The sequence below is a fragment of the Blennius ocellaris genome (assembly GCF_963422515.1).
Source record: "Blennius ocellaris genome assembly, chromosome: 19".
Lineage (NCBI taxonomy): Eukaryota > Metazoa > Chordata > Actinopteri > Blenniiformes > Blenniidae > Blennius > Blennius ocellaris.
Genome location: NC_137668.1, coordinates 15070017 through 15096940, shown reverse-complemented (window position 1 = coordinate 15096940; position 26924 = coordinate 15070017). Strand labels below are relative to the sequence as shown.

Here is a 26924-nt window from a genome sequence, read left to right as displayed (position 1 = left end):
ACCTGAACAACAGGTGTCATGAAATACCACGGCCCGTCAATGAAGGCAGCCCCACTGGATTACAAAAACCCCTCAGGTACATCATGGTGGGAGTTCTTGCATTCAAGTAGGACCCCCCCCCCCCCCCCCCTGCCCCCCCCTCACACCACCACCACCACCCACCGACCCCCCTCCCTCTATAAAATCGTGTGATCTGGGAATACCCAGTTATTAATGAACTGGACAGGACCAGCTCCCCACGTTTCAAAATGTTCTGATTGAAGTAGAGAAGAGAATACCAGAGTGAGCACACGGGGGGGGGGGGGGTCCGAACTGTGATCACTCTGGTGTGTGTGTGTGTGTGTGTGTGTGTGTGTGTGTGTGTGTGTGCGTGTGTGTATGTGTGCTGCACAGTCCTGACCAGGCCTGTCCCAGGCCACATCAACACAACACTACACAGCTGCACTGGAGGGCCCTGCAGGCCTCAATGGACAGGGGTCAATACAAACTCTATGGGGACCAGCACGTCCCACAACAGGGGAGTGGGGGGGGGGGGGGGGGGGGGGGGGGGGTTACAGAGCAGGAGGGAGGGGGGGAGGAGGCGCTCTATTCTCCTCCACAACACCTACATTTGCAAAAACAGTAAAACGTTTTGCACGTGTTTATCTCTGTGAGGTACAAAAACATTACGCAGGATTTGAGGTTTTTAACGCACAGTCTGCGCAAGGCGCTCATGTGCAGTGCGTGCAGAGACCCGCAGCGAGGAGAAACGGCGGTGCAGCAGTGCCCTGCTCTGGGATTTTGGGAGCCAGTCCCTATTGTTCAGATCCCTCCTCCTGCTTGGGAAGTGGGAGGACCCGAAAAGGCGTCGCAAAAGGGAGAATTGTTTGAGAGCTCAGTCATCCAAAAACGGCCTTTCAATGTGAGAACTTGGGGAGCCGAAGAAGAAAATGTCGGTGGCATCGCAGTGAATTGGTAAAAGCAAGCCAGGCTTTAGAGGGAAAAGACAAGTTGAGAAAAAAATAATAATAGAAGACGCCGTTTTTGGAGGACTAAAACTCAGAAGGAGCCGCGAGGAGAAGCTCGTTAGGTTAAAACACGGTGTGAGCACCAAGAAGAGCGGTTTTGGTGAGTTTTGTCGCTACGTGCGCTCCATGTTTGTGCGTCGTTACGCTGCTTATCAACAACATTATAAACATATAGATACATGTATCCATTCTCCTGCGTGTTTGGCGATCAACAAAACTCATCAGCCGCTTATTTCTTACTTTATTCAGAGAGAAAGTTGTGACTTTGTTTTTCTTTTTTTTAACGTTTGGAGTCTGCTTCTCCTCCGATAGCTACTTTGGTTCAACTTGTACTCAATTATTACTTCATAAAGCCGTTTTAACAGACTGTCCACACCACAGACGTGTTTTGTGTGCATTCGAATGTGCGTTTTGTTTCTCGCTTTCGGACTTGATTTAAATAATAAAAAAGAAGAAACTTTGCGCTCGGACTTAGCCTGTTGTTGATGGGTTGTACTTTGCGTACACATTTTCCCAGCTTTTCCTTTAATTCCCTGCCTCTTTGTGCCGATTACTACATCGCACTGTGCGTAAACGGGGAGTGATCGATTCTGCGTGACACGTCGCACAGATCCATCGCTTGGTTTCGAGGCTTTCGCGTGTTTTTCTTGGTGAAATGTGTCAACGTTTTACAGGCCGCAGCCTATAGTCGCTCCCATAAGGTAACAGAAAACAGACACGGTGAGCTGTGCCAGATTTACCCCCCATATCTTCCCCGAGGAGGGCAACAATCCAAAGCTGAATGCAAAACCTGCAGCAAATCGCGGAGTGCTTCTAAGATAAGTACGTTTGTTAATGATGCTCCCACATCTTAAAGTGTGACTTATTGTATTAGAATGGACATGTGTTTGTGTTCTAAATCTCTCTCCCCATCCTGATAATGTGCAAAGTGCCCCAAGCAGATTGCATGGCTGTCATCAGCTAAATCATAACAACGCTACCTGAGCAGAGCTACCCCCCCCCCCCTTCACCCCCAAGTAAAGCCCTGGTGTCAGAATAACCCCATTAAAGCCTCCAGTAAACTGACAGCTGCTGAAGATGCCATACAGGAATGCAGCATCCTGCCTCACTGTCAGGACACTCTCTCCTTGATGTGATCCTCTCATTCAGGTCTGATCTAATGGGAAAATGTTTGTCTTTAATCCCCAGGGTTGCTAATGAGTGTTGGCCAGGGTTGTTGCCCACCATGGGGGTCGGGTGGAGGGCGGACACAGGGCCATAGAGAAACAGGGAGGAGGCCTGCAGGAACAGCCGCAGGGGCTCAAGTTTCCAACCCCAGGTGTCGTTTTGTTATTTGGCTTACATTTAGCCTTCGCTCCCTCGCATGGAGGGACCTCCAGTCCCTTCTGTGACAGACATGGAATCAGACAAGAGGGCCCGATTGTTCCCACTGAATCAATGTCACTTGGATTAAAAGTCGAAACGAATGGCCTGGCCTCCTCCAATTAGGCGCTCTGCTTATAGGCAAATTAATTGGTCTCAGTAAAAAAAGGAGCCTCTTGTTGTTTGGTTGTTGTTGTTGTTGATCATCTCTGGCAGGCGGGTGCATCAAAGTTGAACTGCTTCAAGTTTGATTATCTGCCCATTTCTCACACTGATTTGGCTCCCCCCCCCCCCCCCTTCGGCTAATGAGAGGAAAGCACCATAATAGGCATTCATAATCAATCTTGCAAGATAATCATCAAATATCTGTGAACATCTTCCAATCACCCTCACACTGTGGGAAGAAATCAAACTTTAAGTCTATAGATTTGTTATACAACATCTTCATGAATTCATGATATGTGAAATACTTGATGACTCTTCAGCTGCTGTTAGAAGTTTAATTGTTGTTCATTTTCTTTTAGAGCAAAGTTTGAATAAAAACTCAATGAACAGGTAAACAGAATATTACTAGATTACTACAGAAAGTCATATTCAAGCAAAAAAAGGGAAGTTATTCCCATAATAGTGTGTCAGAAAAATATGTGTGCTGTCTCACAGAAATGCCATTGTTGTCTTTTCGTCTGTTCATATTTGTACAATCATGTCTCGTTCAACGGCTCTTTGAATGAAACATGATTTTAGACTTTGAAACTTTGCTATTATTTCTTCCACCTCAGGATGATTCAGAATGGAAAAAAAAACAACTGATAAGCAAGATAGTAGTGTAGCTCAACAGACAGCAAAATAAACATTGTACACACACTATGTTACGTCTTAAGTTCATATAGGAGTAGGATTAATTTTCCCCTGAAGAGTGTGGCGTGACGGAGAGGCTGTGAAATAAAAAAAAAAATCTATACTATGAGAGAAGTTCAACCATAAACAAATACAGATGTGCTGCAAGGTGTTATTGTTTGGGACTAAAAGTGAGCAGAAGTATGTGTGAGAGAAACCTGCAGCTCTACACAGGAAGCTTACTTTATTGTCTTTGGTTTTCAGAGGCTGATGTGACAGCCGGTTACTGGAAAAGACTTTACAATGAAGCCTGGTCTTGAAATTAAATTTCATTGATTTTGGTGACCTGCCAAACAGACTTGTATGGAGACAAAACCTGACGGTTTCCACTGTTTTTCCAGTGACTGGTGGATCATTTTCTTCCATCCTTTAGGACCTGAGTTTTCATATGTACCATGGCATGTAAGGAACAGTTACTGTGTGGATTTAGGTTGGCGGCCAATAGAAACACTTTCTCACTCATATCTCAATGTTGTTTCCAAATGGACTTTGCCATATTGAAGTATGATGTCAGGTGTGGTGGGGGAAGGATAGGATTCGACTTGTTTCACTTTGACAGCTAAGAGTGTTTTTACATCTGGCTGTTATTCAAAAGTCTGTCAGAGTATTTTAAGATGCTTTTCAGAATTACAAGCGGGCCCATAAAAGCCGTTACATTTTGGATGACTGCGAGCCAAAAGTTCTGACTGTGGTGCTGGAAGGCAGCGTTGTTATTGTAGTGGGTGTGACTTTGGCGTTAATTGACAAAAGAGGAAGAAAAATCCTTCCTGAGGGCTCGCTTTCATCTCTATGACAGGAGGTATATTCATGCAGCCATAACAGCCAGCAGAGCGAGAGAGAGAGAGAGAGAGAGAGAGAGAGAGAGACCCTCTCCGATCAAGACCAGGAATGCATTACCTGTCATTCCGGTCATCAGCCGGCCTCACCTGTGCAGTGGTTTTGAAGTTAGTTCACTGGAAGAAGACCTCAAAAGTTTGCATACGAGAGAGAAGTAAAGGTGGTTTACTTAGTTTTCTACTACGCTGTAAATGTAGTGTGAGCTTTTCTTTGTTAATGTGCATTTCATAATCGAGCAGAGAACATGCTCATCACCAAATAAGGCTGTCTCATTTCCCGCTGGCAGACAATATTGGCCTGTTGACATACGGTGCATTAGTCCACCAGCACTGACAGATTGGAGGCTTGGACTCGGGCCTTTGTGCCCCCGGGAGGGGCTTCTGTGTCCAGTCATACATCGGCAAACCAAAGAAGGACACCTGGACTGGCAGGTGGCCGGGGTCTAGACCCCTCCCCTGGGGCTGCATACCTCTCTGCGCCTGATCCTCCCTGTCAGCCAGGACCACAGCGAGAAGGAGAGAGAGGAATGTGAGGTTAAAAAAAAAAAAGTGAGGGGGGGGGGCTGAAGGAGAAAGTTTTGACAGAGTTGGGGAACTGTAATTAAAAAGCCTGCAATCAAACTAAAGTCTGAAGTCGAAGGTGTTAATGACCATATATCGAACCGAAACACTCAGAAGATAGAAAGAAAGCTTTGAAACACTGGAGGAGGGATGGTTGTGTCACGTCTCTCTTGCTTTCAGACGGCGTGCGTTAACCATATCTCGATACCTATGTTCAGTTTATGTTGGTCAAATACAGTCTTGCTCAAAACCGTTTTTCTAACAGCCTAATGGGGATTATCCAAAGCTTTTAAACCAGTTAAGTTGATTTGTTCCAGTACTTAAAGGAAAAGTTAAGAAGCCCTTGATTGGATAATGAAGTTACTTTCTCTCCTCGGCAAACACACACACAAACACACTTGCACATGCAAACACATATACCGGTATTGTAAGTGTGAGTGCTGTGGGATCGGTGATCAACTCCAGACTAGGGTAAGAAAACAGTGTGTGTGTGTGTGTGTGTGTGTCTGTGTGTGTGTGTGTGTGTGTGTGTGTGCGTGTGCGTGTGCGTGTGCGTGTGTGTGTGTAGACAAATAGTCCAGTGTGTGCAGAGCAGATATTTGGACAAAGATTAGGGGGTGTTATTATGAGCCAAAACCAACCCAGACGCTCTAATAGATCATTCACACACAAGCACAAGATTGAGCTCTGACTGGGACTGTTCGCTTTTGCCTCGCTGTCACATCTGTCCTTTTTTTTTTTGCTTTCTTATCGTGCACATCATTTTGAAATATGTAAAAATAAAAAAAGAAAGAAAGAAAGACAATGTTACGTATCCTTATACACATGCGCTGTTTCATGTCCAGTTACCTGCACGCTGTTCTTCAGGTGCTTCTTTCAGTCAGTGTGTGAACGATTAAATGCAGAAAAAGAAATGTCATCGCATCTGAGCTTTAATCAGATGTAAAGTGTTGCCCCAGAGAGAAAGAAGTCATCATTGAAGAATGTCAAACTGGCAGGAGAAGACATGATTCAACAGAATAAATCACCGGGCACCAGATTAGTTAGTTATTGAGCCCCTGAGGTTATCAGTCCTGGAATTTTCCATCAGCAGCATTGCTCTCTGTCTGCTGTCCAACTTGTGTCTGTGGGAGTGTGTTTTTTTTTTTCTTTCTTTCTTAATACTTTATGATATTTCAGTGCAGGATAACACACATCCATGACTGACAGGACAAATGGTAGCTCTGCTTTACCACGCCACACATACACACACACACACGTACACACAAATACAGCTTCTGAAACTCAAAGCTCTCTTTGAAACGAGCCTCCTCCAGCTGTTTCTGCTCTTAAGAAAGTCTTTCACGTTATGGCGTCGAACTCCCGACGCTCCACGCGCCCTCGCGTTCAGCCCAGTTTCCTGCCTCGTTCACATTTTCAAATTCTTTGGATCTGTTTTTACCATAGCGTTCTTCTTCCATCTAAACTCTACAGCCTCTCTCCATTCCCTCGTCTTATTCCGCCTCCCCTCCCCTCTCTGTCTTATCTCAATTTCCTGATGCCTCCCATATCTGTTTTTCATATAATATTTCACTGGCTCTGCCTTTCCCTTCCTTCCTTCGTCTCCCACTGAGAGTTGTAGGGCCAAGCAGCCTCTCGCTCTCCTTTTTTTCCCCCCCTCTGGTTCCTGCTGAATAATGGGGAGAAATTGCTCTTGATTTATAATTGGTTCCATTCACTCTGATGCATGAGCTGCCAAAAGAGTCGGGGGCCCCTTTAACCCACCCCGCATCCCTCCCTCTCCCTCTCTCTCTCTCTCCCCCATCCCTCTCTCCTTCCCTCCCTTCGATGCAGGAACACACAAGGAGCGAAGCTGCATGTATGTACAGCTATGAAAGTCTATATTGGCATGTGTGAACGCCGTGACGTGCGTGTGTTTTATCTGTCGGGCTGGGGATAAGTGGTAGGCTGTTTTTTTCTTCTTTTTTTTTCTTTTCTTTTTGCCTGTTGACATTTGGTGTTGGAAAAACTTCCTGAGGTCTGCATATTTATGTGCCTCTGTGAGTATACTTTTACCATGTAATAGGAGTTTGTGTGATTGCTTGCTTTGTGTGTGTGTGTGTGTGTGTGTGTGTGTGTGTGTGTGTGTGTGTGTGTGTGTGTGTGTGTGTGTGTGTGTGTGTGTGTGTGTGTGTGTGTGTGTGTGTGTGTGTGTGTATGCAGGGAAAGAATGGTTGTGGCTAAATAAAATATGTAACTGCACGCTCGCATGTGTTTGTGTGATGAGTACTGTGAAATCCAGAGCATTGGTTAGTTTTCCCAGTCCTGTATGTGAATAAATTACGACCGTGTCCGTGGTCCCTGTTGCGGGAAAGGCTACTCATCCATTCATTCATCTCGTCAGTCTTATTTCTTCATCAGCCATTCATTTCTTTCCAACCCTATTTGTTCTTTTCTTTCCCTAAACTATTATTCTGGTTCCCTACTCTTGCCCACTTCTATCACACTTCCATCATCAGGTTTTCCTTCCCATCTCCTTTCCTTTCCTTCATCCAACCAGTTGTAACTTTCTTCCTCACTTCCTACCTTCCTCACCCCCTCTGCAGTCCTCACGATGATGATGATGATGATGATGATAATGATAATGATAATGATGATCGTGGTCTGTTCCCATGGCCCTGGTGGGCACGCTGGCATCCCACGCCCGGAATGTGGGTGGGTGTGCTCACCGCCGCTCCATAATTAGCTCTCCGTGGTTAATTCGGCTTCGTTATCTAAATTATGCAAATGCAGCGATGCCTAATTGATTAGAACGCCTCCCTCCTCGACATGGCGGGCCTGTCCAGATCGCTCCCGTTAATCCTCGAGATGCTCTGTAGCTCGTTAGTGTCGGTATGGGGGAGTGACGGAGGGCATATAGCTCATTAATACTTTGTGAGCGTGTGCATGCTTGTGTGTGTGCGTGAGAGTATTCAAAAGGGGAGGGGGGGGTGGTTTGAATTCTCAACCTCGTTAGGGATGCTTAGATGCTTTTGATGTGTAATTTTATGGCATGAGAACGAGTGATGTTTTGAGTTGAGGATTTGGACGGGCCCCCTCTCCACCTGTTGAGAAGGATTTTAATGCCAAATAAGACTCCATAAGGTTCTCTTCTTGTCGGCAAAAGCTTGTCCGGGGTGGGGAGGGGGACGAGAGATGGGAATCAGGAAGAGATTTGTCTGCTGCCAAGTTTTGGAACAGAGAAGTATGGAGATTGTCCACTTCAGTTTTCATTATCTACGGCCCCTTTGTAGTCAAGAGAGCCTCCATCCAGCAGAGTGTGCATGTGTGTGTGCGCGTGTGTGTGTGCGCGTGTGTGTGCGCATGTGTGTGTGTGTGTGTGTGCGTGTGTGTGTGTGTGTGTGTGTTCTTTATTTAACTTTTTTTAATATTGTGCTTCATGCGCACTCATAAAAATCCAAGCTGAAGTCAGACACAATCTGCTTTACATCGATGCTTCACTTTTATGCTGTAGAACTCATAGAAAAGTTACGTACTGTTGAAACTATTAGGCAATCAATCAGTTTGTGGCCATCAAACTTTCTTTACCTTCTCAAATGTGACCATTTTCTTCTTGTTTTATTGTTTTACTATTGTAAGAAATAACAATGAAGTAACTTTCTCTGTTTTCTGTGTCAGAGTTTCCAGACTGTTCTGGACAGCTCTGATATTAATCAATTTTTGTTCAGTTTTGGACAAACACATTGTTTTTTTCATGCTTGTTGAAAGCTATATTAGACATTTCTTCAATTTCTTCCTGCAAACCAAACACAGAGTCACTCAGAAATCACATCATTAGTTGTTAGTTGCAGTCTTTGAGTCAATATCATAAATATTTTGGAACATGGTTCGGGCGGTTCCCTTTCAGTATGTTCTGCCGAATCATAGAGAAAAGTGAATCTCTGAAATCCTTTTCTTCTTCCCACAGCATTGGTACTTGAGTGATCCTCGAGTGGTAAACTGGTTGTGATGTTGGTTTGTTAAGCACCCTCCTCATCCTCCGCCACTCGGCACAGACCCCGGGCCAGGCCGAGAGGCCAGCAAACAGATTGAGGGAGTGAGGGGAAAATATGTTGGGACATTCAGCGACGCTCTCACACACGCTCTCTCAAACACACCCTCTCATTGACCAACTTCTGCTCTCTCCTCCTGCTCGCCTGCCAGTTGACATCCTCTCTATTAATTTGAGTCGCCGTTCAGCTTTCTCAGTCAACCTCTCCAAACCCCCCCCTATCCCTTTCTGCCTACATAAACCCCCTTCACCATCTCACATCAATCCCGTAAGGCACTGAATCCCCCCCTACCCCCTTTTCCCTGCATCCACAAACCCTCCACACACTACTTTCAAACCTCTTGGTCATTGAGCCCCTGTTACCCCCCCGCCTCTCTTTGGTCATTGAGCAGGGCCCATCAGCTCTTCCTCGGGCCCTTCAGAGTAGCGTCTCCCCTTTCTCCAGGGGTCTGCGGGGTCTTTGTCCGTGCACCGGCTCACTGCTTTACAATGACTCTCCACTCTATTAAGGTGCGTTCTGCCTGTTAGCGTCGCCAGGGGCAACTGGCCTCCCGCATGGCAGCTATGCAGCATGGCATTGTGGGCCGTGGGCCCGAGCGGGGCAGTTGAACCCCCGGTACTCTTCACACTTGACACCGCATGTGTTTATCTAAAGGGGGGGGCTTTGTGGTGTTTGGAGAACCTCGAGGGAGAGGAAGGGGGGTTTGGGGGGGTGGGGTGGGCACGGGGTGTAAAAAGACGTAAAACTACGGTGGAGGAGGAGGAGGAGGAGGGAGGGGAGGGCAAGAGGGGGAATTTGGGGAGGTGATAAATATTCAACAGCTCAGCTCCTCAGAAGGAGTTACTACCCTGCTCCCCCTCCACCTCCCCCTCCCTCCTGTGTGTCATCTCCATGCCAGAAAGCAGATGGAATGTGAGAGCTCAGGGAGGAGGCTCCAGTCTGGTTTTATCCAATTAGCAGGGTTGTCAAAATGAATTTATCCACGGAGGCAGCGGGACAATGGGACCGGCAGTGGTCCGGGAGAACAGGGGCCTCGGTGTCTTTACTTAGCACGCTCACAATGAACTTCTGTCAAGTGACTCTCTCACACAACAACATATAAGGCACTCGCATACCTACACTCATGATGCATGCCTGCACACCGCCGCTGCCATGCTGCTGCCATGACCTTGTTCTGGCTGCTCTTTCTTTTCGTCCTCTCCATGATATGCACAAGCTGCAGGCACCAAACAAGGAGATGTGAGGGAATCTTACTGGCAAAAGGGCTCACGTGTGATAGTTAATGAATACTAATGCATATCTTGTACTTTTGAACAGATCGATGCAGACGTGTACAGGAAGGAGTAAATACATCTATATGGACTGCTGGCGCCAGAGCTTTGGAGGCTTAATGACAGAATATTGGCACCCGTGAGAGTGGAGGAATGCTTCGCACGCTTCTTCAGATATTTGTATTTAAATGTCTGTAACGCTGGAGTTTGGGTGTGAGTCTCTCAATGTGGTGGACAAAGGACTGCAGCCAAAACCTGTGGATCTGGTTCATTGTACCATCATTGCCTTGATTGTTTTACTGTTTAATGAGTCCAAACATATGCATCAATCGATTAATAGATTATTGATCCTGAAGGAAAATTAAAAAAAAACACAGTTAAAGTCATTGCTGTTGAGTCCAAGTCAAATCTGGAGACACTAATGAGCAAAATACAAGTCCAAATGCTTTCAGGTGCTTCCTGGGAGACTATAAAAACAACACAGTGTTTCACTATAATCCTTTAAGAACTGAGTAAACAGTGGAAATGTGCCAATGAAACGTTTTCTGCCCCAGTACTGATTCAGGTCATCCTTTCAGAAAAGGATCTAAATATCACATTTATGTCATTTTGATTATTAACATTTTATGCAATGCAAACAAGGCTGTCAAAGTATCAGCTTGAAGAATATTCAGTATTGACAGATTTTTCTTGCTTGTTAAAGATTATTGCTTTTTTTTTTAATGGACAAAAAAAAAAAACATTTCTCAGAAGATTCTGAATGAGAAAAAATGAAATATATAATTTTTCTATGACTTTTTTTTTTTGTTTACATGTTTTTGGCTTGAGTGCCAAGAAAGCCGACTCTCAAGTCTGCAAAATCTCTCAGTTGTATTTATTCCTCTGTATGTTTACAGGAATATTTTGACTCTTCTCAGTGACCATACTTGTGAACTGGAACCGGCATATTTGAAAAGTTCACACAGCAGTTCTCTCCATCCACTGTCACTAAAGTATTCATTGTCACATAGCTGCTCCCACTAAGTGTTCTCCGTGTATGTGTTTGTTCCTCATAGGGAGACTGTATCAATGCGCGCACACACACACACACACACACACACACACACACACACACACACACACACACACACACACACACACACACACACGCACACACAGTTAATTTAGGGGAGCTGTCCATGTGTGTGTGCTCTGTTTTTTATCAGTCTCGCTGATGCGTAGGCGGCTCTTCTCCTTCTCTGTCTGTGAATTCTCTGGGAAGGACGGATGGAAAAAGTTGGACATCGATGTCAGGCCAACTTTTCATCTTGAGGCAGGGTATCCGCTAAGCAAACAGAGGACCCAGCTGACTAATGAATCAGACAGACGGACATGCTTTGAGGAGTAAGGCTGTTTTCAGGGGAGTGATGATGTATGTGGGGGGCCTTCACATACCACTATTACAACAGAGCCCTACCTCTGTCTCCCCGCCTGCTTTCACTGCCGGTGCCTTCATGATTTCATGTCGGAGAGGTTGTGATACATGCAAGACAGGTGGGGAGTTGCGCGGTGAGGTGGCGTCCGCTCTGCTCTGAAGGTAGTTCCCAGACTGACATGGTGTGGTTTACGGTTTGTGACTCTCGCAGTTGCGACAGGTGCTCGATACAGATGTATGCGTCTTTTATGGGCAGCTGTCCCGGGTTGTGTCCATACAGCGACCAGCCACAGAAGCCACAGGCCTTCAGGCCTCCTCGCCCCGGGTCCCACAGTCGCTTGCTGTTTGTTTGCAGAGTGAACCCGCTGCTGATGAACCACTCTGTGTGGACAAGTCCGTAAATGAAACTGTACATGTATGTTGGGCCGCAGCCAGTTCATTCCTGATGACACGTGTTATAATTTTTTTAGATCCAATGTATTATTGTAATAACTGAAAAATCTTAGGTAATGTATATATATATTAGACACTTGACATCACATCATATCCAGCTCTTAAGTAAGAAGCAGACATTCATAGAGATCCATCTAGAGATACAAAATCTGTATCAAGTATGAATTACAGTGGAGTCATAATGATGCCTCAGAGCGATAATGTCCATAGTTCCAGTCTGGGCGTTTCTGTGGAGAGTTTGCATGTTTCTCACCGCATGCATGGATTTCCGCTGGGATGTTGGCTTCGACAATAAAAACCATGCATTCGATGTTAATCTGCGACTCCAAATTGCCAGTCATGGTTTGTGTCTCTGGCGACCTGTCCAGGGCGCATTTCTGCCATCACTAATGGTCAGCTTGGATTGGCTCCTTGATCTCACAACCATAAGTCATAGAAAGCAGTATAGAAGAGCGATAGATGGAAGTATGGAGTATGAATGAATGCTAGTATGTTCTGTCACAACTGCAGTGTAATGTAGATCGTGAGAGAGTTTTTATTTCAACTTAGCAGTTTCATACACTCTCAAACCAGGGTGTCGTTTTCTTTTTAATGGAAAAAAACATTTGAAAATCAATAGCCATCACCAAACACCAGTAAGCACCATCAACAACTAGAAACATCGAACCTCAGGACTCTAAAAACAGAGTTAAAAAACAGCTGGAAACTCAACTCCTATTTGATGTGAGAATGTTGCTCTGTGTCTGCTGTTTCTGTAAAGAGAGTTATTTGAATCAACTTCAAAGGTAACATCAGGACTTTGTTTACTTGGACTTGCAGTCTAACAAATGTAATGTCTACTCTGTCGATTGAATGGTTGCTGCGCCCCTTGTGTGTCATTTTCTTTTTCACCAGAGAGCAGTATGTTTGTGGTTAATATCCCAAAAATTAGTCATCTCAAACTGTTTACTTAATCATAATGAGCAATTAAAACGCAGCAGAGCAATGTGTGGTCTCATGTAGCAGTTGTAGACATTACTAACTCTTTTTCCATCAGCCTACCACTTTGCTCATTTTCAATAAATGTGCCAGGCAACTAAACAGTTTCACTGCTGCCATTAGATGATGAAGGTGCACTGTAAGAGTTTCCATTCACTTACTTACTGTCCTGCTTTGGCCCCTGCTTTGTGTGAGTGTACGTGGAGAGAGTCATTAATCATCCCCCTTGCAAAAATAGGATCAGCACAAATCTATATGTGAACAAGTCATTGTTTTTCAATTCCACTGTTAGTGTTTTGTTGTGTGTTCAGCCACATATATACTGGTATATGCAAAAAAAAAAAAAGTGAGCAAAAGAGAGTTTCAGTTTTGCAGGACCACCCTCCTCATCCTGACGGGAAGTTGTTAGTTTAACCTGACAGGAAAGAATTCGGGAAACTTGGCGGCAAGCGACAAGGGAGAGAGAGAGAGAGAGAGAAAAGCTCCCCTCCTCGCATTAACTGTTAATAGACTGACCATTACCATCATCTTCTCCATTTTCCTCAGAATACATACTCGTCTGTAGAATAAAAGAGCCGTCCTCTACTCCCATCTTCGGCACACTCCTTTCTGCTCTGATATTTATTTCCCCCGCTTCCCCCTCCCCTCCTGCCTCTCATTAGTTGTTCTTTGTCCCGACTGTTGAATGCAGCCTGTGTGTTTTCCCCTTCGCCCTCCTCTCCCTCCCCTGCTCCCCTGCTCTCAGACTCCGCTCTACCTGTATCGGTTACACCTGAGCAGGAAGGTGGAGGGGTCGGGTTACCGGCCCGCAGAATGAGGGCGCCCCTTTGATGAGCGCAGGCTGGATGGGTGCGGGCGCAGCCGGAGGAGGAGACGGGGTCAGCGGCGAGATGGGGGCTGACAGAAAAGAAAGACTTTATTTGTGTCTGGAGTTTTGCTGCTGAGGGTGCCGCAGAGTGCAACGCCTCGCCTGGCTTGTGTTTCGTTAATGGCTGCACGTTTGCACGCGCGCGTATGTATACAAGTAAGGTTCGAGCAGAAAGCTGGGCGACTGTATGGATGTGGATTGTTTATGTGGAGGATGTATGTTTCCATGCTGAGTGTATGTGTGTGTGTGTGCAGGGGGGGGGGGTCATCATCACATTTGTAGCTCTGCCTTTGTGCGAGTGTTTGTTTCCGTCAGAACAACACAGATTACGCTTGTTTGTTTTGAGTGTGCAGCTTGTGAACGAGATGCTCTTACTGTGTGTTTCAGGGGGTAGTGTATGGAAGATGTCTGGAAAGCGGGACTGGACTCCGTGGATGAAAAAGAGAAGGGCTCCAGTGTTGTGCGCTCTGGGTGCACTCCTACTGTGCTGCCTGCAGAGCGGCGCTACAGTCTCCGGTAAGTCCACTGTAGGAGAGCTTGTTGAAAATTCAATATCCTGTGTTTGTCTTGTCTCTGCTGGGTCCCTTCACCTCGTATGCTTCATCCGCTTTTGCGCCCAATTCTGAATGCAGTGTTGACGCATCAGAGTTAATGATATGCAGATATAAAATGAAACTTTTTCCACCCCCATGCCCGCAGTCACACTTTCCAAGTGCATAATACGCGCTCAATCTACCCTCAGTTTGTGAGTGTTTTTACATTCATTTCCCCCGACCACCTGGTGCTGGAAAAGTTCTGCCAGGGACAAAATATTCTGGCTCAGACACAAGGAGTGAGGTGTTGTACGTGTCTGGCTGCAGCCACGGCAGTTTGTTTGAAATACATTTGAAGAAGTGAGCAGTTTTGATTTGGAGCTGTACTAATGGCCAAGGCTGAACGAACGATTGAAAGAAAGAATATCCTGGGTGTAGTGCAGTAATGGCTCCTTTGTTTAAACGCTGTATTCGATTGTGTCCCCTTTGTTTGATAAAATACTCTCATAGCTATTACCCAGACTGTTTATAATTAAAACAAGTAAAAAAATGTACCAGAAAGCAAAGAAGCAGAGCCTTGTAAGCATATACGAGTCATTGAAGTGGAGCTCAGACCTCTGTTTGTATTTGCAACGCGAGTTTGTCATCACCGTTAAAAAGCGCATAGCAAAACTTCACATTATATTTCAAAAGGGAACAGAAGATCTGGCAAATCTATAAGCTTAGAATTAAAATACTAAACTTTCTAGCAGCTGATTTAGTTTTTCAAACCAATATTTAAGTGAAAATGTCTTATGTTTGGCCTTAGGTTTGCAAAGAGCAGCTTTGCTGTCCTACATTTGATGATGTAGTGTCATGCTCCTGGATATCTTCAAATTAAAAGAAAAACATGTGATTACATGACTTTGAAATGAATAGACTTAATCTGAGAAGGTCTTATACTCCTTGTCTGACATGTAATCAGTGAGAAATGTGTTATATTTGTTGAGCTTCGTCATACTTTATCCTCCTCTTTTCCCCCAGATGAGGTCCCATTGTTCACTGAGGAGCCTGTGTCCACGGTGCAGAAGTTAGGAGGCAGCGTGACCCTGCACTGCAGCGCCCGGCCCGCCTCCACCAACATCAGCTGGCGCCTCAATGGTCAGGGGCTGGTGGACGGAGATTTTGGTGTCGTCCTGAGGCCCAACAGTCTGTTCATTTCCACCCTCTCCAACCTGACTGTGGGCAGATATCAGTGTGTGGCCAGCACCGCCGCTGGAGCTCTGGCCAGCGTGCCTGCAAACGTCACTGCCGCCAGTGAGTAGCCACCCACACAAAACTGCGACAAATAAACACAAACGCACACAGTCCCCCCCCTTTTTTTGGCCTCTTTTTGGTTTGTCAGAACATCTAAATAATGCTTTTGACTGGAGTGGTGTTTGTTTGCTTAACATTTTCACCAATGCGACTCTGTAAACCCTGTATTTTTCCATCGCTTTGTGGCTTCGCCTGAATCTAATTCTCCCAAAGGATACGAGCAGGCCCAGTGTCGGTGCTTACAGTGAGATTGAGTAGTGATATATCTTTACACATTTCAAAAAAAGAAAGTATTTATTCGGTTCAGTCTGACACCGATTTTATTTGGTGTCACGTTGATCTCATGGAGTTCACATAAATGATTCCTGATGCTGGAGATTTTAGTACTTTGCTGCTACGAGTGTGTGGCGTTATATTTGATATGCATCATGGGACTGAGAGGGGGGCCTGAAGCTGTGAAACTTGAGCTGGAGGAATGGAGGGGACCCTGGGGCCGGGGCCTAGTCTTAGCGGGGGGAAGAGGGGACCAAGAGTCAGCCTGGGAGCCCCATACCTCCACTGGCCCCTTTCCTCCCCACAACACCACATTCCTCTCCACAGGGCCCGACAGCAGGAATGGCCAGAATTATGGCCCCATAATTGGGTAAAGGGCTGTTGGGAGATAAGAGTGTTGTGCTGGTGTGAGGGGGTGGACAGAGGATCCGGGTGCATGCTGCAGCAGGACAGACCATTAGGTGGATGGGGGTTGGGGGGGGGGGGGGGGGTTGCTGTTAACAAGTATTGTTTTACATGCAGGGATGTGATATATGAGGCTGCCATAGCTGGAGAAAGCCGAGGTGTTTCAGGCCAGTCAAGACAAGATCCTGACACAAGATGAGACGTGATGTCACATTCTCTGTCTCCTTGAAGCGCTCCTTAACCATCCCCACACACTTTTCTCTGCAGGTTTTTCACTCCTCGCCCTGTCACTTTCCCTCCCCTCCCCTCCTTTCATTATCCTTCACTTTTCCTTCTTCTCGTGTCATCTTCATCCCTCGTGGTTTTTAGTTTATTTTTCCCCTTCCTCTCCACAGATCATGCACAAAGTTATTGATTTGTTTCAGTGTCGGATAAAACGTGCTGGAATAACCGCACGCGGAGTGAGACAGAACCACTTCTCTAATTTAATAAAGGTTTCTCCTCGGCCACCCCCAAATTGCCTTAGGAATTGCTCCGTGGGGAGTGTGTACGTGCCTGCTGCTTTTTCTTTGGAGCCCTCTTTAGTTGTGCGCACATGTTTTTTGTGATCAGGACACACTGATTCCAGACCCACCGCGCTATCCGACTCTGAAGAATCTGCCCTTTTTTTTGGCATAAGTTAAAAGCTCCTCGCTTGGATTCTTGTGCAGACAGTCACCCTCCCTCATTGCCTTGGGAAGACGGAGACGTGTATCTGCACAACGTGAACACACTACACGTTGCACAAACATGTTATAATTCAGAGACGCAGGCCTCCTGCTGCCCCACATAAAGATGATGAATGCACTGTCTTTCTCGAAATATTTAAGCTGGCCTTGCCAAGCAGCCGTGGTGCGGTAGGTCTGCTTCACTTTATGAATACCATCAATCCTGGATTCGGGCAGGATCCACATACAAAAACATCACACGCATACAGGCACACCTGAGAGGCACCCATGTGGGATTGTTGCTGAGGAGGAGGAGGGAGGGGGGGGGGGGGGTTAAAAGGTGTTAATGGAGGAATTTAGGAGAAAAGAGCAGGAGGAGGAAGGTGGGATGGGTAGATATGAGGAGGGTAGTGGGGGAGGAGGTTGTCTGTAAAAACAGCACCTGATTGATTTAGCAAATGGAGCGCCACACGCCCCCCCCCCCCCCCCCCCCCCTCCCCAGCACACCACAAAGCTTGACATGTCCTGGCTGGGATTCTCATCTTTCAGAGTAAGAGCTGACACAGAGTCTGAGATGGAGTTTTGTTTTGCGTGTGTGTGTGTATGTGGACCGTGATCCCCCCCCCTGTATCTCCGTTAATGCTCAACACAGACAGAGGGGACAGATCCAGAGGTGCATGGTGAATAAATCAGGCCCCTGGAGTGAATGTGTTTGCTCAGCGCTTTGAGTAAATCACTGTGATGTCCCTATCAGTAGATACCATGGCCTTAGCTAAACTTTGCTGATTGAATTAGCTCTGTGTACAAAGCTCTCATCAGCTGACTGCGTGTGCCAGCAGCCGGGTTCTTTATGCCAAGACGCGAGGCTGGTCCAAGACAAACAGACCAGTTAGAGCACCTCTGGAAAGAATGGCGGGAGGCTGTGTTTGTTAAGAACAAATCAACAAAAGCTGGAGGACGTTTTATTGTCTTCACGGAGAGGTTTCATTTATCTTTCATTTCACTGCTGGACTTTTTTCATGACCAATTTCTACAGTTTGTTACTTTCCATTTCCCCTTCTTGTGCGTCTCTCTTCCCTCAGCTTCAAATCTATAAAATGGCAACATCTCCCCCCGCCAAGATTTTTATGGCGTCTTCTTTTTCCGGCAGCTTAAGAGGAAAGTTTTGCTGCTTCCTTTCAAAGCCAAACTGGATATCTTCCCCTGAAACCCTATAGTGTGGACAGCTCTCACCTCTGACCCCGTGGCCAGGTCTCCAGGCCTCTCAGGCAGGGGTTTAGGATGTCAGGGGTCAGATGAGTGTCTGTGCTGTGCAGACTGTGTGTCTGCGGGACACAGTTGCAGCACATGGCCCCAGTAATCCCACTCCCCCTTTTTTTTTTCTTACCACAGAATCTGAACCAGATCCAGTGCCTGTATTAGGTTTGACAGGATTAATGAAACCTCCTTCACACACTTTTTAAGCTTCAAATATAAAATGACTGAAGCAGAAAGAATTACTAGAAGTGCTTTTCCAAAAAAAAAAAAAAATTCCTGTGACTCCGAGGAGATCGTGTTTAGACAGGCATTGGGAAATAAGCTACTAAATGGAGGCAGAAGAGGTTTTACTTTTCAAAGCGAGAAGCTGTGGGAATGTGGTTACAATACAGCAGAAAAAAAAACAGGTACGACACCCAATATGGAAACGGCTCAGTTATTATTTCTCTGAATATTTTCTTATTCTGAGGCCGAGGACTGACTGTATACATGTGCAGTTAGATGTGATTTACACAGCGTGTTAACATGATGACAGAAGGCTGAGCTGTGAGCTGCAGCGATGTGACGGCACTGATTTTTCTTTTGTGTGTGTGTGTGTCTGTGTTTTTCAGAGCTGCGGGACTTTGAGCCTGATGACCAGCAGGAGATCGAAGTCGATGAAGGCAACACGGCTGTTATTGAGTGCCACCTCCCTGAAAGCCAGCCCAAAGCTCAGGTCCGCTACAGTGTGAAACAGGAATGGCTGGAAACGTCCAAAGGTACTGCATACCTCTGCGACATTAATCATGTCTTCTCCGCTTCCCTCCTAATGCCCACATTATCTTCATAATTTACCAGAAGCTATCTGACCCATCGTAAAACTGGTGATAAGGGCACTATCTGGAAAATGTTGAAACGTGGGAATGCAGCTGTTTATTTTTCAAACTATTTACTTCTAAGTTGCCTGGAAGAGAAGAAAAGCTCCAGTGGTTTGTGGCTGGTATGTGGCTGATGATGCCTGGGAGCTGTAGGTACTGATATCCAGGCTTATCAGTGAGGAAATGAATACCACATTGATTGAGGAGCCTTGCGGGTCAGACTCAATGGCGCCTCTCTGTGGCATTAGCTAGCAGTGCAGCCATATACTGTATTGGAATGGCAGATGGGACTCGAGTTACAAATTCACATTGTGTCAAATTTGTATGTTTTTGTTGTTGTTGTTGTTTTCACCATATTTATGCATTTATGATGGAAAGTTGAGGGGAAAAAATACACCTTTGTGTTACTGGTTTGTCACGCCCTCGGTGTCTTTCTAACACTCGTGACTGTATGTGCCTCCAGGAAACTACCTCATCATGCCATCAGGAAACTTGCAGATAGCCAACGCCACGCAGGATGATGAGGGGCCGTACAAGTGCGCTGCTTACAACCCCGTCACTCAGGAGGTCAAAACCTCCAGCTCAACGGATCGCCTGCGTATTCGCCGTGAGTCAGCCCACTCACACTGAGAAAGAACAATAAGTTCTTCCTTTTTTTTGGGGGGGGGGGGAGCTGGGCTGTAACTCGTTTAATTGATTTGAACTTGAAGACCTTATAGGAGAGTCGTTAATGTTGTCACATCTGGCGAGCATATGTCACACATGTGAGCTCAGTGTGACATTTAACATCTAATGTGCCAGCACATGCAGTTACAGGTGCTGGCTTTACCATCATTAAAGCCCCACACTGCAAATGATTCCTTAAACCTTTTTGCTGGATGTAGTTTCATCTAAATTAGGTCTATCCCACCTATTTTGGTTTTTTTTTGTTCCTCGCAAAACATTCACATCTTGGTTGTCTTTTTCATTTCCAGGCTCCACCGCAGAGGCGGCTCGAATCATTTACCCACCGGCTCCACGCTCCATCATGGTGACCAAAGGCCAGCGGCTGGTGCTGGAGTGTGTGGCGAGCGGCATCCCCACGCCGCAGGTCAGGTGGGCAAAGGATGGGAGAGACCTACGCTCCCATAACAACACGCGCTACCTGCTCAGCAACCTGCTGATCGACGCGGTGGCCGAAGGAGACTCGGGCACTTACATTTGCCAAGCGGACAACGGCATCGGCTCATCCAGCACCGCCACCGTGCTCTACGATGTCCAAGTGTTTGGTGAGTGGACTCGAGTTGTTCACAGAGATCTCAATAAAAGTCCTTTCCGTTGCGTCTTTCCATGGTGAATGGAGTTTGTTCATTTAACCCCGCAGGTCATTTTTACGAGTGGAATTTTGTTTGTGTCGTGGGTTTACTGATTACTCTGATTACTCTGACTCCAGTTGGTGGGCTGAGGAGACAGGGGTTCTGTATGTGTGCTTGCAGTCGAGTGTGAGAAGCATGTCAGGCTGAGTGGTGTTTCGTAAGAAAGAGCCAGCAGAGACAGGGCTCTCTGTTCTGCATCAGCACTTGACTGAGTGTGTCTAGGTAATAGATGAGTGTTATTACAGTGATTTTCTGTGTGTGTGTGTGTGTGAGTGAGTGTGTACGTGCATGTTTGTGCGTGAATGTGTAGGGGGGCTTGTCTCTCTGCAGCTGGCTGTAATTAAAGCCAGAGTGCTGCTGTAGCTGTAATGAGCTCTGTCTTTCTCCATATTCACAAGCAGCCAACCATCAACTCGCTGGCCTCGCTGGCTTAGCCTGCCCGGCTATACACACCCCTATGTCACATACCCTCTATACACACACACACACGCACACACGTATCTCTGTGTTTTTAGTTAGACACGTGTAATGTTGTTGAAGCTGAAATGATTTATTGTCAGAAAATAGCTGACAGCCATGGTGATGACTTTTTTTTCAACCACTTCTTAAGCAGAAAACGTTCAACAGTTCTCTCTTTGATAAAAGAAAATCTAAATATTTTTAGGGTTCGGGATGATTAGCTGAGCTTGTTTTTTTTCCCTCAGTAATTGAAAAAGCAAATCAATAAAAAAAAAAAGAAATCAGGTCATGATTAATGGTTATGTAATCATATTAAATATGCAGTCAGCTCCTAAAATTAGATACCGCCCCCTCACTTGGGTTCTGTCTTAATTTCTCCTGCAGAACCGCCTCAGGTGACGGTGGAGTTGCAGCAGCAGGAGGTCATATACGGCGAGACGGTGCGCATCAGCTGCCAGGCCCGCGGCAAACCCACGCCTTCGGTGATATGGCTCCACAACGCCCGGCCCCTGACCCCTTCTCCTCGCCACCGTCTCTCCTCTCGGATGCTGCGCGTCTCCAACGTGGGGCCTCAGGATGACGGACTGTACCAGTGCATGGCCGAGAACGGGGTGGGCAGCTCGCAGGCGTCCACTCGCCTTATCACCGTCTCAACAGGTAAACAAAGAGTTGCTTGGTAAATTGTCAAATGTTTTAACTCTTGCCATTCGCAACTTTTAGATTTCCTTTACGCCTCTTTTCTCAGGGATTACATCTCGTGGGAAGCTTCCGTCTATCTATCGACCATTAAGTCCAGACAAGGTGCTTCGAGAGCAGCCACCGATAAGGCCTGGGGCCGCGGGGGCCATGCTGCCTCTGGACTGCTCAGAACTGCCCGGGCAGGTATTGCCCGCAGATGCCCCCATCATCTTGAGTCAGCCCCGCACAGGCAAGGCCGACTATTACGAACTCACCTGGAGGCCGCGGCATGAGCGAGGATCTCCTGTCCTGGAGTACATGATCAAATACAGAAAGGTGACCTATCGTCGAAACTACATCATGTTTGATGAAGTTTCTCCTTGTGTCAGTAACTGACCCCTCGGTCCCTATCCCAGGTGGGCGACCTTCTGGCAGAGTGGACCTCCACCAGTGTCTCAGGCTCTCTCCACAAGCTGCCTCTGGCCAAACTGCAGCCAGACAGCCTGTATGAGGTGGAGATGACTGCGAGGAACTGTGCAGGTTTAGGGCAACCGGCCATGATGACTTTCAGGACTGGAAAAGGTACAACTCTATCAGAGCAATGGTTTTAGAAGTGTGTAAGACCATGAGAGCTTCCCGCTCCGTTTTTAGTTATTTTCTTGGCTGTCATCTTCATGTGCTGAAGTGTTTCTTCATCCAAAATTTGTTAAACTTTTTTCTTTCCTGCAGGTCGCAAAGGTCTTTCAGGGCAAAACGATCCACCAAAGACTCCTGCTGTTCCTTCGCCCAGCCTCTCCCGTAAGGACTCAACACCTTTTTATTCTGCGCCGATTGACTTCCAATTAACAATATTAACAATACGAGTTATAATTCTAACTTTTATCAGTATTTCCAGCTTTCTCTTTTGACTAACCTTTCTCACTTTCTCTTGCATTTCTATCCCCGGAGGATGAGCGATCAGTAAGTGCTGAATGTGATGTGTTATTTGGCTTCGCTGTGACTGTTGTCCGATTATTTCATGGGTTTACTCCTGTTACGATCACACATCAACCCCCTCCGTCTTCTTCCGCAGCCCCTGAAGCCCCTGACAAGCCCACCGTCTCCACGGCAACAGAGACATCTGCCTATGTGACTTGGATCCCTCGCGGTAATCGTGGTTTCCCCATCCAGTCCTTTCGGGTGGAGTACAAGAAAGTGAAGAAGGCCGGGGAGGACTGGGTGACAGCGGTGGAGAACATCCCCCCATCGCGCCTGTCTGTGGAGATCACAGGCCTGGAGAAAGGTCGGACATCTTTACACGCCCCTGTCAACTCTGGTGTCATTATTATTTACAGCAGTTAACTGGGCGGGGCAGAGGGACGTCGTAGCGTGTAATTATGGCGATGATGTCCTGAATAATTACATTCCCACAGCCTGCAAATTTATCACCGTAATGAGTGTTGTTACAGTCATTTCAGTAATTGCTGCCATCATTCAAAACTATAACCAGATCGCAATCAGCACCACGATTCCTCTGGAAAGAAAACAAAGTGAAAAGAAAACAAACATCATTAGTCAACACTCGGTGAAAAAGCTTCAGCCAGCGACGCTTGTAGCCCCCAGAGACGGATTAATGAGCCCTGTTCTCTCCTCGTAGGTACGTCTTATAAGTTCCGCGTGGTGGCGGTGAACGTGATCGGCTCCAGCCCTCCCAGTGCACCTTCGAAGGCGTACACGGTGGTGGGCGGGCGGACACATGAACGCCCCGTGGACGGGCCCTATATCACGTACAATGAAGCCATCAATGAGACCACCATCATTCTCAAATGGACAGTGAGTAGACGGAAGACGATTGGCTGCTGTCGCGGTAAATAACGGCGAAAAACAACTCAAAGCAGATTGTGACTGCAACGGGGTCTGTGTCCCTCTCAACAGTACACACCTGTAAACAACACACCCATCTATGGCTTCTACATCTACTACCGGCCAACGGACAGCGACAATGACAGCGACTACAAGAAGGATGTGGTGGAAGGAGACAGATACTGGCACTCAATCACTGACCTGCAGCCGGAGACGGCGTACGACATCAAGATGCAAAGCTTCAATGAGAAAGGAGAAAGTGAATTCGGCAACGTCGTCATCCTTGAAACAAAAGGTGAGACATACTTTGGGCTAAACCATCTTGAGTTATGATGGAGGAAGCATGTGTTGTTTTGCTAAGTTGTTGTTTTTTTTTTTCCTTCTGCTTTTTCGTGTCGTCAGCTCGGCCTCATCACCATCGGCCCATTCCATCAGAGAGTCCAGAGATGGGGGTGGGCCACCCCAGTGGACAGGTGCCCCGGCCCGGGGACCTCCCCTACCTCATCGTCGGTATTGTCCTGGGAGCCTTCGTCTTCATCATCGTGGCCTTCATCCCCTTCTGCCTCTGGAGGGCTTGGGCCAAGCAGAGTGAGTGCTCCTTTCGGCAGGGAGTCAGCATCTTGGCTTCCACAGCAGTGTAACTCTTGTTTTGCTTCTTATTTTTAGAGCAAAGCTCAGATTTGTGCTTCCCCGCTGTGGCCGCTCCCGTGTCGTCCTGTCAGTACACCATGGTTCCTCTGCAGGGGCTCGCTCTGGTCGGACACTGCCCACTGGACGCACGCATGACGGCTCCACACGGCATCTACCATGCTAATGGAGAATACATGCCCAATGGCAAACATCACCACACGAAGCACTGTCTTCCCGGGCTGCAGCAGGTAAACAAAACAAATGCATTTTACTCAAATGAATACCAAAATTACAGTTTAATCGGTGGTGTTGGATGAGTGATCGTAACCCTTCTGTTGTTTGCAGGATGAGATGGATTGTGACGTGGAGTGTGATACATTGCTGCCACAGACGCTGTCAAATGGACATCTGCCGGTTTACCACTATAACAAGTAGGTTTTGGTGTAAAACGCATACAGCAATGTACCTGAAAGACTCCATCCACAGACACGTTTCATAATTACAAAAGAAATATTACTCTGTTGTCAGCAAATCCAATTTTTTTTTTAAACGAATTTCTTCAACTTGTTCAAGCATTTTTCAACAAATATAATAATTGATTCCAAAAAAGTTAATTCACTGTGAAATTCTGTCAATTTTCTCTGTTTCATATTACCACCATAATTTTCCTGTTCTTTTATTGGCTGATGCTGATAATAGTCCTGAGTTGCAGCTTCAATAAGTCTGTTTTTCTCTTATTTCTTCAGTGGCCCTGACCCACATGAACAGACCTGCTGTTCTCCAGACGACTCCACCCTTCAGGTTCTCCAACCGTCCCATCAGCTCTTCAGTTCGCAGGACATGGGAGGTGGTGGAGGCAGACCCGAGGACATCACTCAAAGTACGCAGTGCATGTTTTCGTTTACTTTGCTCGATGTTTTGAGGCTTCAAGCGGAAATGGCAAGCTTTTAAACATTGTCTTTGGCCACATGGTGGTAGAGTGGGTGTGCAGTTTCCTGCTCAATGAGAATAGATTCAGATAATTGGTTTGTTTCCAGGCTTTGGAGGCTTTTCGTATTGAGTTTACATTGTCAGCCAGTCCTGACTACTTAGACCAAACAGTGTAAAAGTGGGTGAATGGATCAACCGAAGCTCTGTAATGTTATTAGTTTCTCATACATTTCCCTTCCTTCCCGCAGAGCCTGCATCTTTCCCTCTTCTCTCGCTAGAGGACGAGGGGATCTTCACCACGTCGTCGTCAACGGCCACAACACCGCAATCCCAAGACACAGCGATACAGGAAGTCAACATTCTCCCAAATGAAGCATCCCCGGAGGACGAAGGGACAGCCAGCTGCACGACAGACGCATGACAGACTGTTGTATAAAAAGAAGAAAAAAAAAGCAAAAAAAGAGAGAATATTTATTTTTGTATCACAGATATTTATATATTTATGCTTTTGTACATAAATGTCTGATTATACTGTATATAAGGTTATTTTCATGTTGAAAAAGATGTTTGTTTGTTTTTTTAAATCTCCTCACGCTACGTCATGTGTTCGATTGTCTGCATTTCGTGGGGAGGGACAGAAGCTCGAGATTATTCCTCTTTTGAAGAAGATTCGGGGGACCTTCAGCCTGCAGGTGCCTCTTTCACTTCAGCACTTCATGTCTCGGCGCTCCCCACTCCTCACGCCATTCCTCGTAGACATCCGCCCTCCATCCCAAATGTTTGGACCTTAGGCGCTTAGCTTTATGTAAAACAGAAACGAAGGGACCACTTGAACCCGTGCGATCCTTTCAGGTGCTTCCTCGCCGATTAGCTCTTGTCACAGATACATCTGTCATTTTGTATAGCAGTAACACACGTATTATGCATTGTTCATCATTAACAAACTATTAACAAAGTGTATGCAACATAAATCATTGTTTCGGTAGAGAACAAGAGATTATATATTGTATAGTTATTTATTTTTGTGATTTTTTTTTTTTTTTTTTTTAATCACTGAATGGGAGAGATTCTGGAAAGTGTCTTTAACTCAAGTCATTGATAAGCTCAACTCGATACTGCAACCACTTCTGTGTTTACTCATTTGCTGGTTACCAAATGACTGCCAGGTGAGGGCGCTGTGACAGGTGTGTCAGTATTACTTCTCCCTCACTGGTTGGTCCATAAAGTATTAGTCTTTGACGGAGACATCTGCAATCAAAATGAAGGAGATCCTCAATCTACACTCCCTTTTTATAGGTGCAGCCGTTTGGTGGCTGCACATGCTGGAGCACTATTTGCATGTAAATAAAAGCTTATGAAATTGATTTGCGTCTTTGCTGCATCCTTTTCAGACATTCCTAGCCTGGACTGAATTTTCTGGTAAAGCTCTTTGAGTGATGGCTGGTTGAAATCAAATTTTTTTTGTCTGATGAGTCACAGCTCTGGAGTAGCATGTGGCCCTTTATCCCATTTAGTGGATCCCTGTAACTCTTAATAACATTTTGTGTGAATAAACGTTTTTATGTCGGCTCCTGTTCCGTCAGATGTTGCAGTAGGTTTATCAAATCCTGTTCTCTCTGCTCATATTTAAATTACCTGGTTTAAAGTGATCCTCAGTTCTCCATCAACGTGACAGTTTGGGGAAGCAAAGTTTTCAATTCACCACGAGAAAAAAGGACAAAGGAAAAAAGAACAATGGCAAAAAGAGTCAAAACGTCTAAAATATTATAGAATTGAATGAAACAGTTGAATCCACTAAAAATGGCAGCAAATGTTATAAAAACCACTAAAAAAAACTAAAAATTTAATTAAATGTCCACTTTGAATTGTAGCTATTAATAACTAGTTTATATACGATATACACAAAACTATAAAACTTGAGCTGAGTTATCTACAGTACATATTAAAGGTTAGGCCACTTAGACATACAGTTACAACTCCAGCCTCCTGTTTGCTTTTTCCAATTATTCTGCTGACGTTACAAA

At 46.0% G+C, this 26924-nt stretch overlaps 1 protein-coding gene across 2 annotated transcripts; it reads left to right on the top strand.

Moving 5' to 3' along the window:
- Positions 1 to 900: 900 nt before the first annotated feature.
- On the top strand, positions 901 to 26244 carry boc (BOC cell adhesion associated, oncogene regulated). 2 transcript variants are annotated; one of them, XM_080514756.1, is made up of 18 exons: positions 901 to 1107; positions 14066 to 14194; positions 15235 to 15507; positions 18761 to 18907; positions 19470 to 19613; positions 19981 to 20274; positions 21205 to 21477; positions 21566 to 21834; positions 21915 to 22080; positions 22228 to 22296; positions 22571 to 22780; positions 23135 to 23310; positions 23413 to 23635; positions 23743 to 23928; positions 24007 to 24218; positions 24316 to 24401; positions 24717 to 24850; positions 25149 to 26244. In XM_080514756.1, the coding sequence occupies exons 2-18, from the start codon at positions 14083 to 14085 to the stop codon at positions 25319 to 25321; spliced, it is 3147 nt and encodes a 1048-aa protein (XP_080370882.1). In that variant the 5' UTR covers positions 901 to 1107; positions 14066 to 14082; the 3' UTR covers positions 25322 to 26244. The 2 variants fall into 2 exon arrangements, with proteins under 2 accessions (XP_080370882.1, XP_080370881.1); XM_080514755.1 differs by lacking the exon at positions 901 to 1107 and adding an exon at positions 13780 to 13834.
- The last annotated feature ends 680 nt before the right edge of the window (positions 26245 to 26924 follow it).

Bases quoted from the DNA above. Each gene is read 5' to 3' on its own strand.
- boc (XM_080514755.1), top strand. The intron at 15,508-18,760 runs GTGAGTAGCCAC...TGTGTTTTTCAG, and splicing joins TGCAAACGTCACTGCCGCCA to AGCTGCGGGACTTTGAGCCT. The intron at 18,908-19,469 runs GTACTGCATACC...ATGTGCCTCCAG, and splicing joins ATGGCTGGAAACGTCCAAAG to GAAACTACCTCATCATGCCA.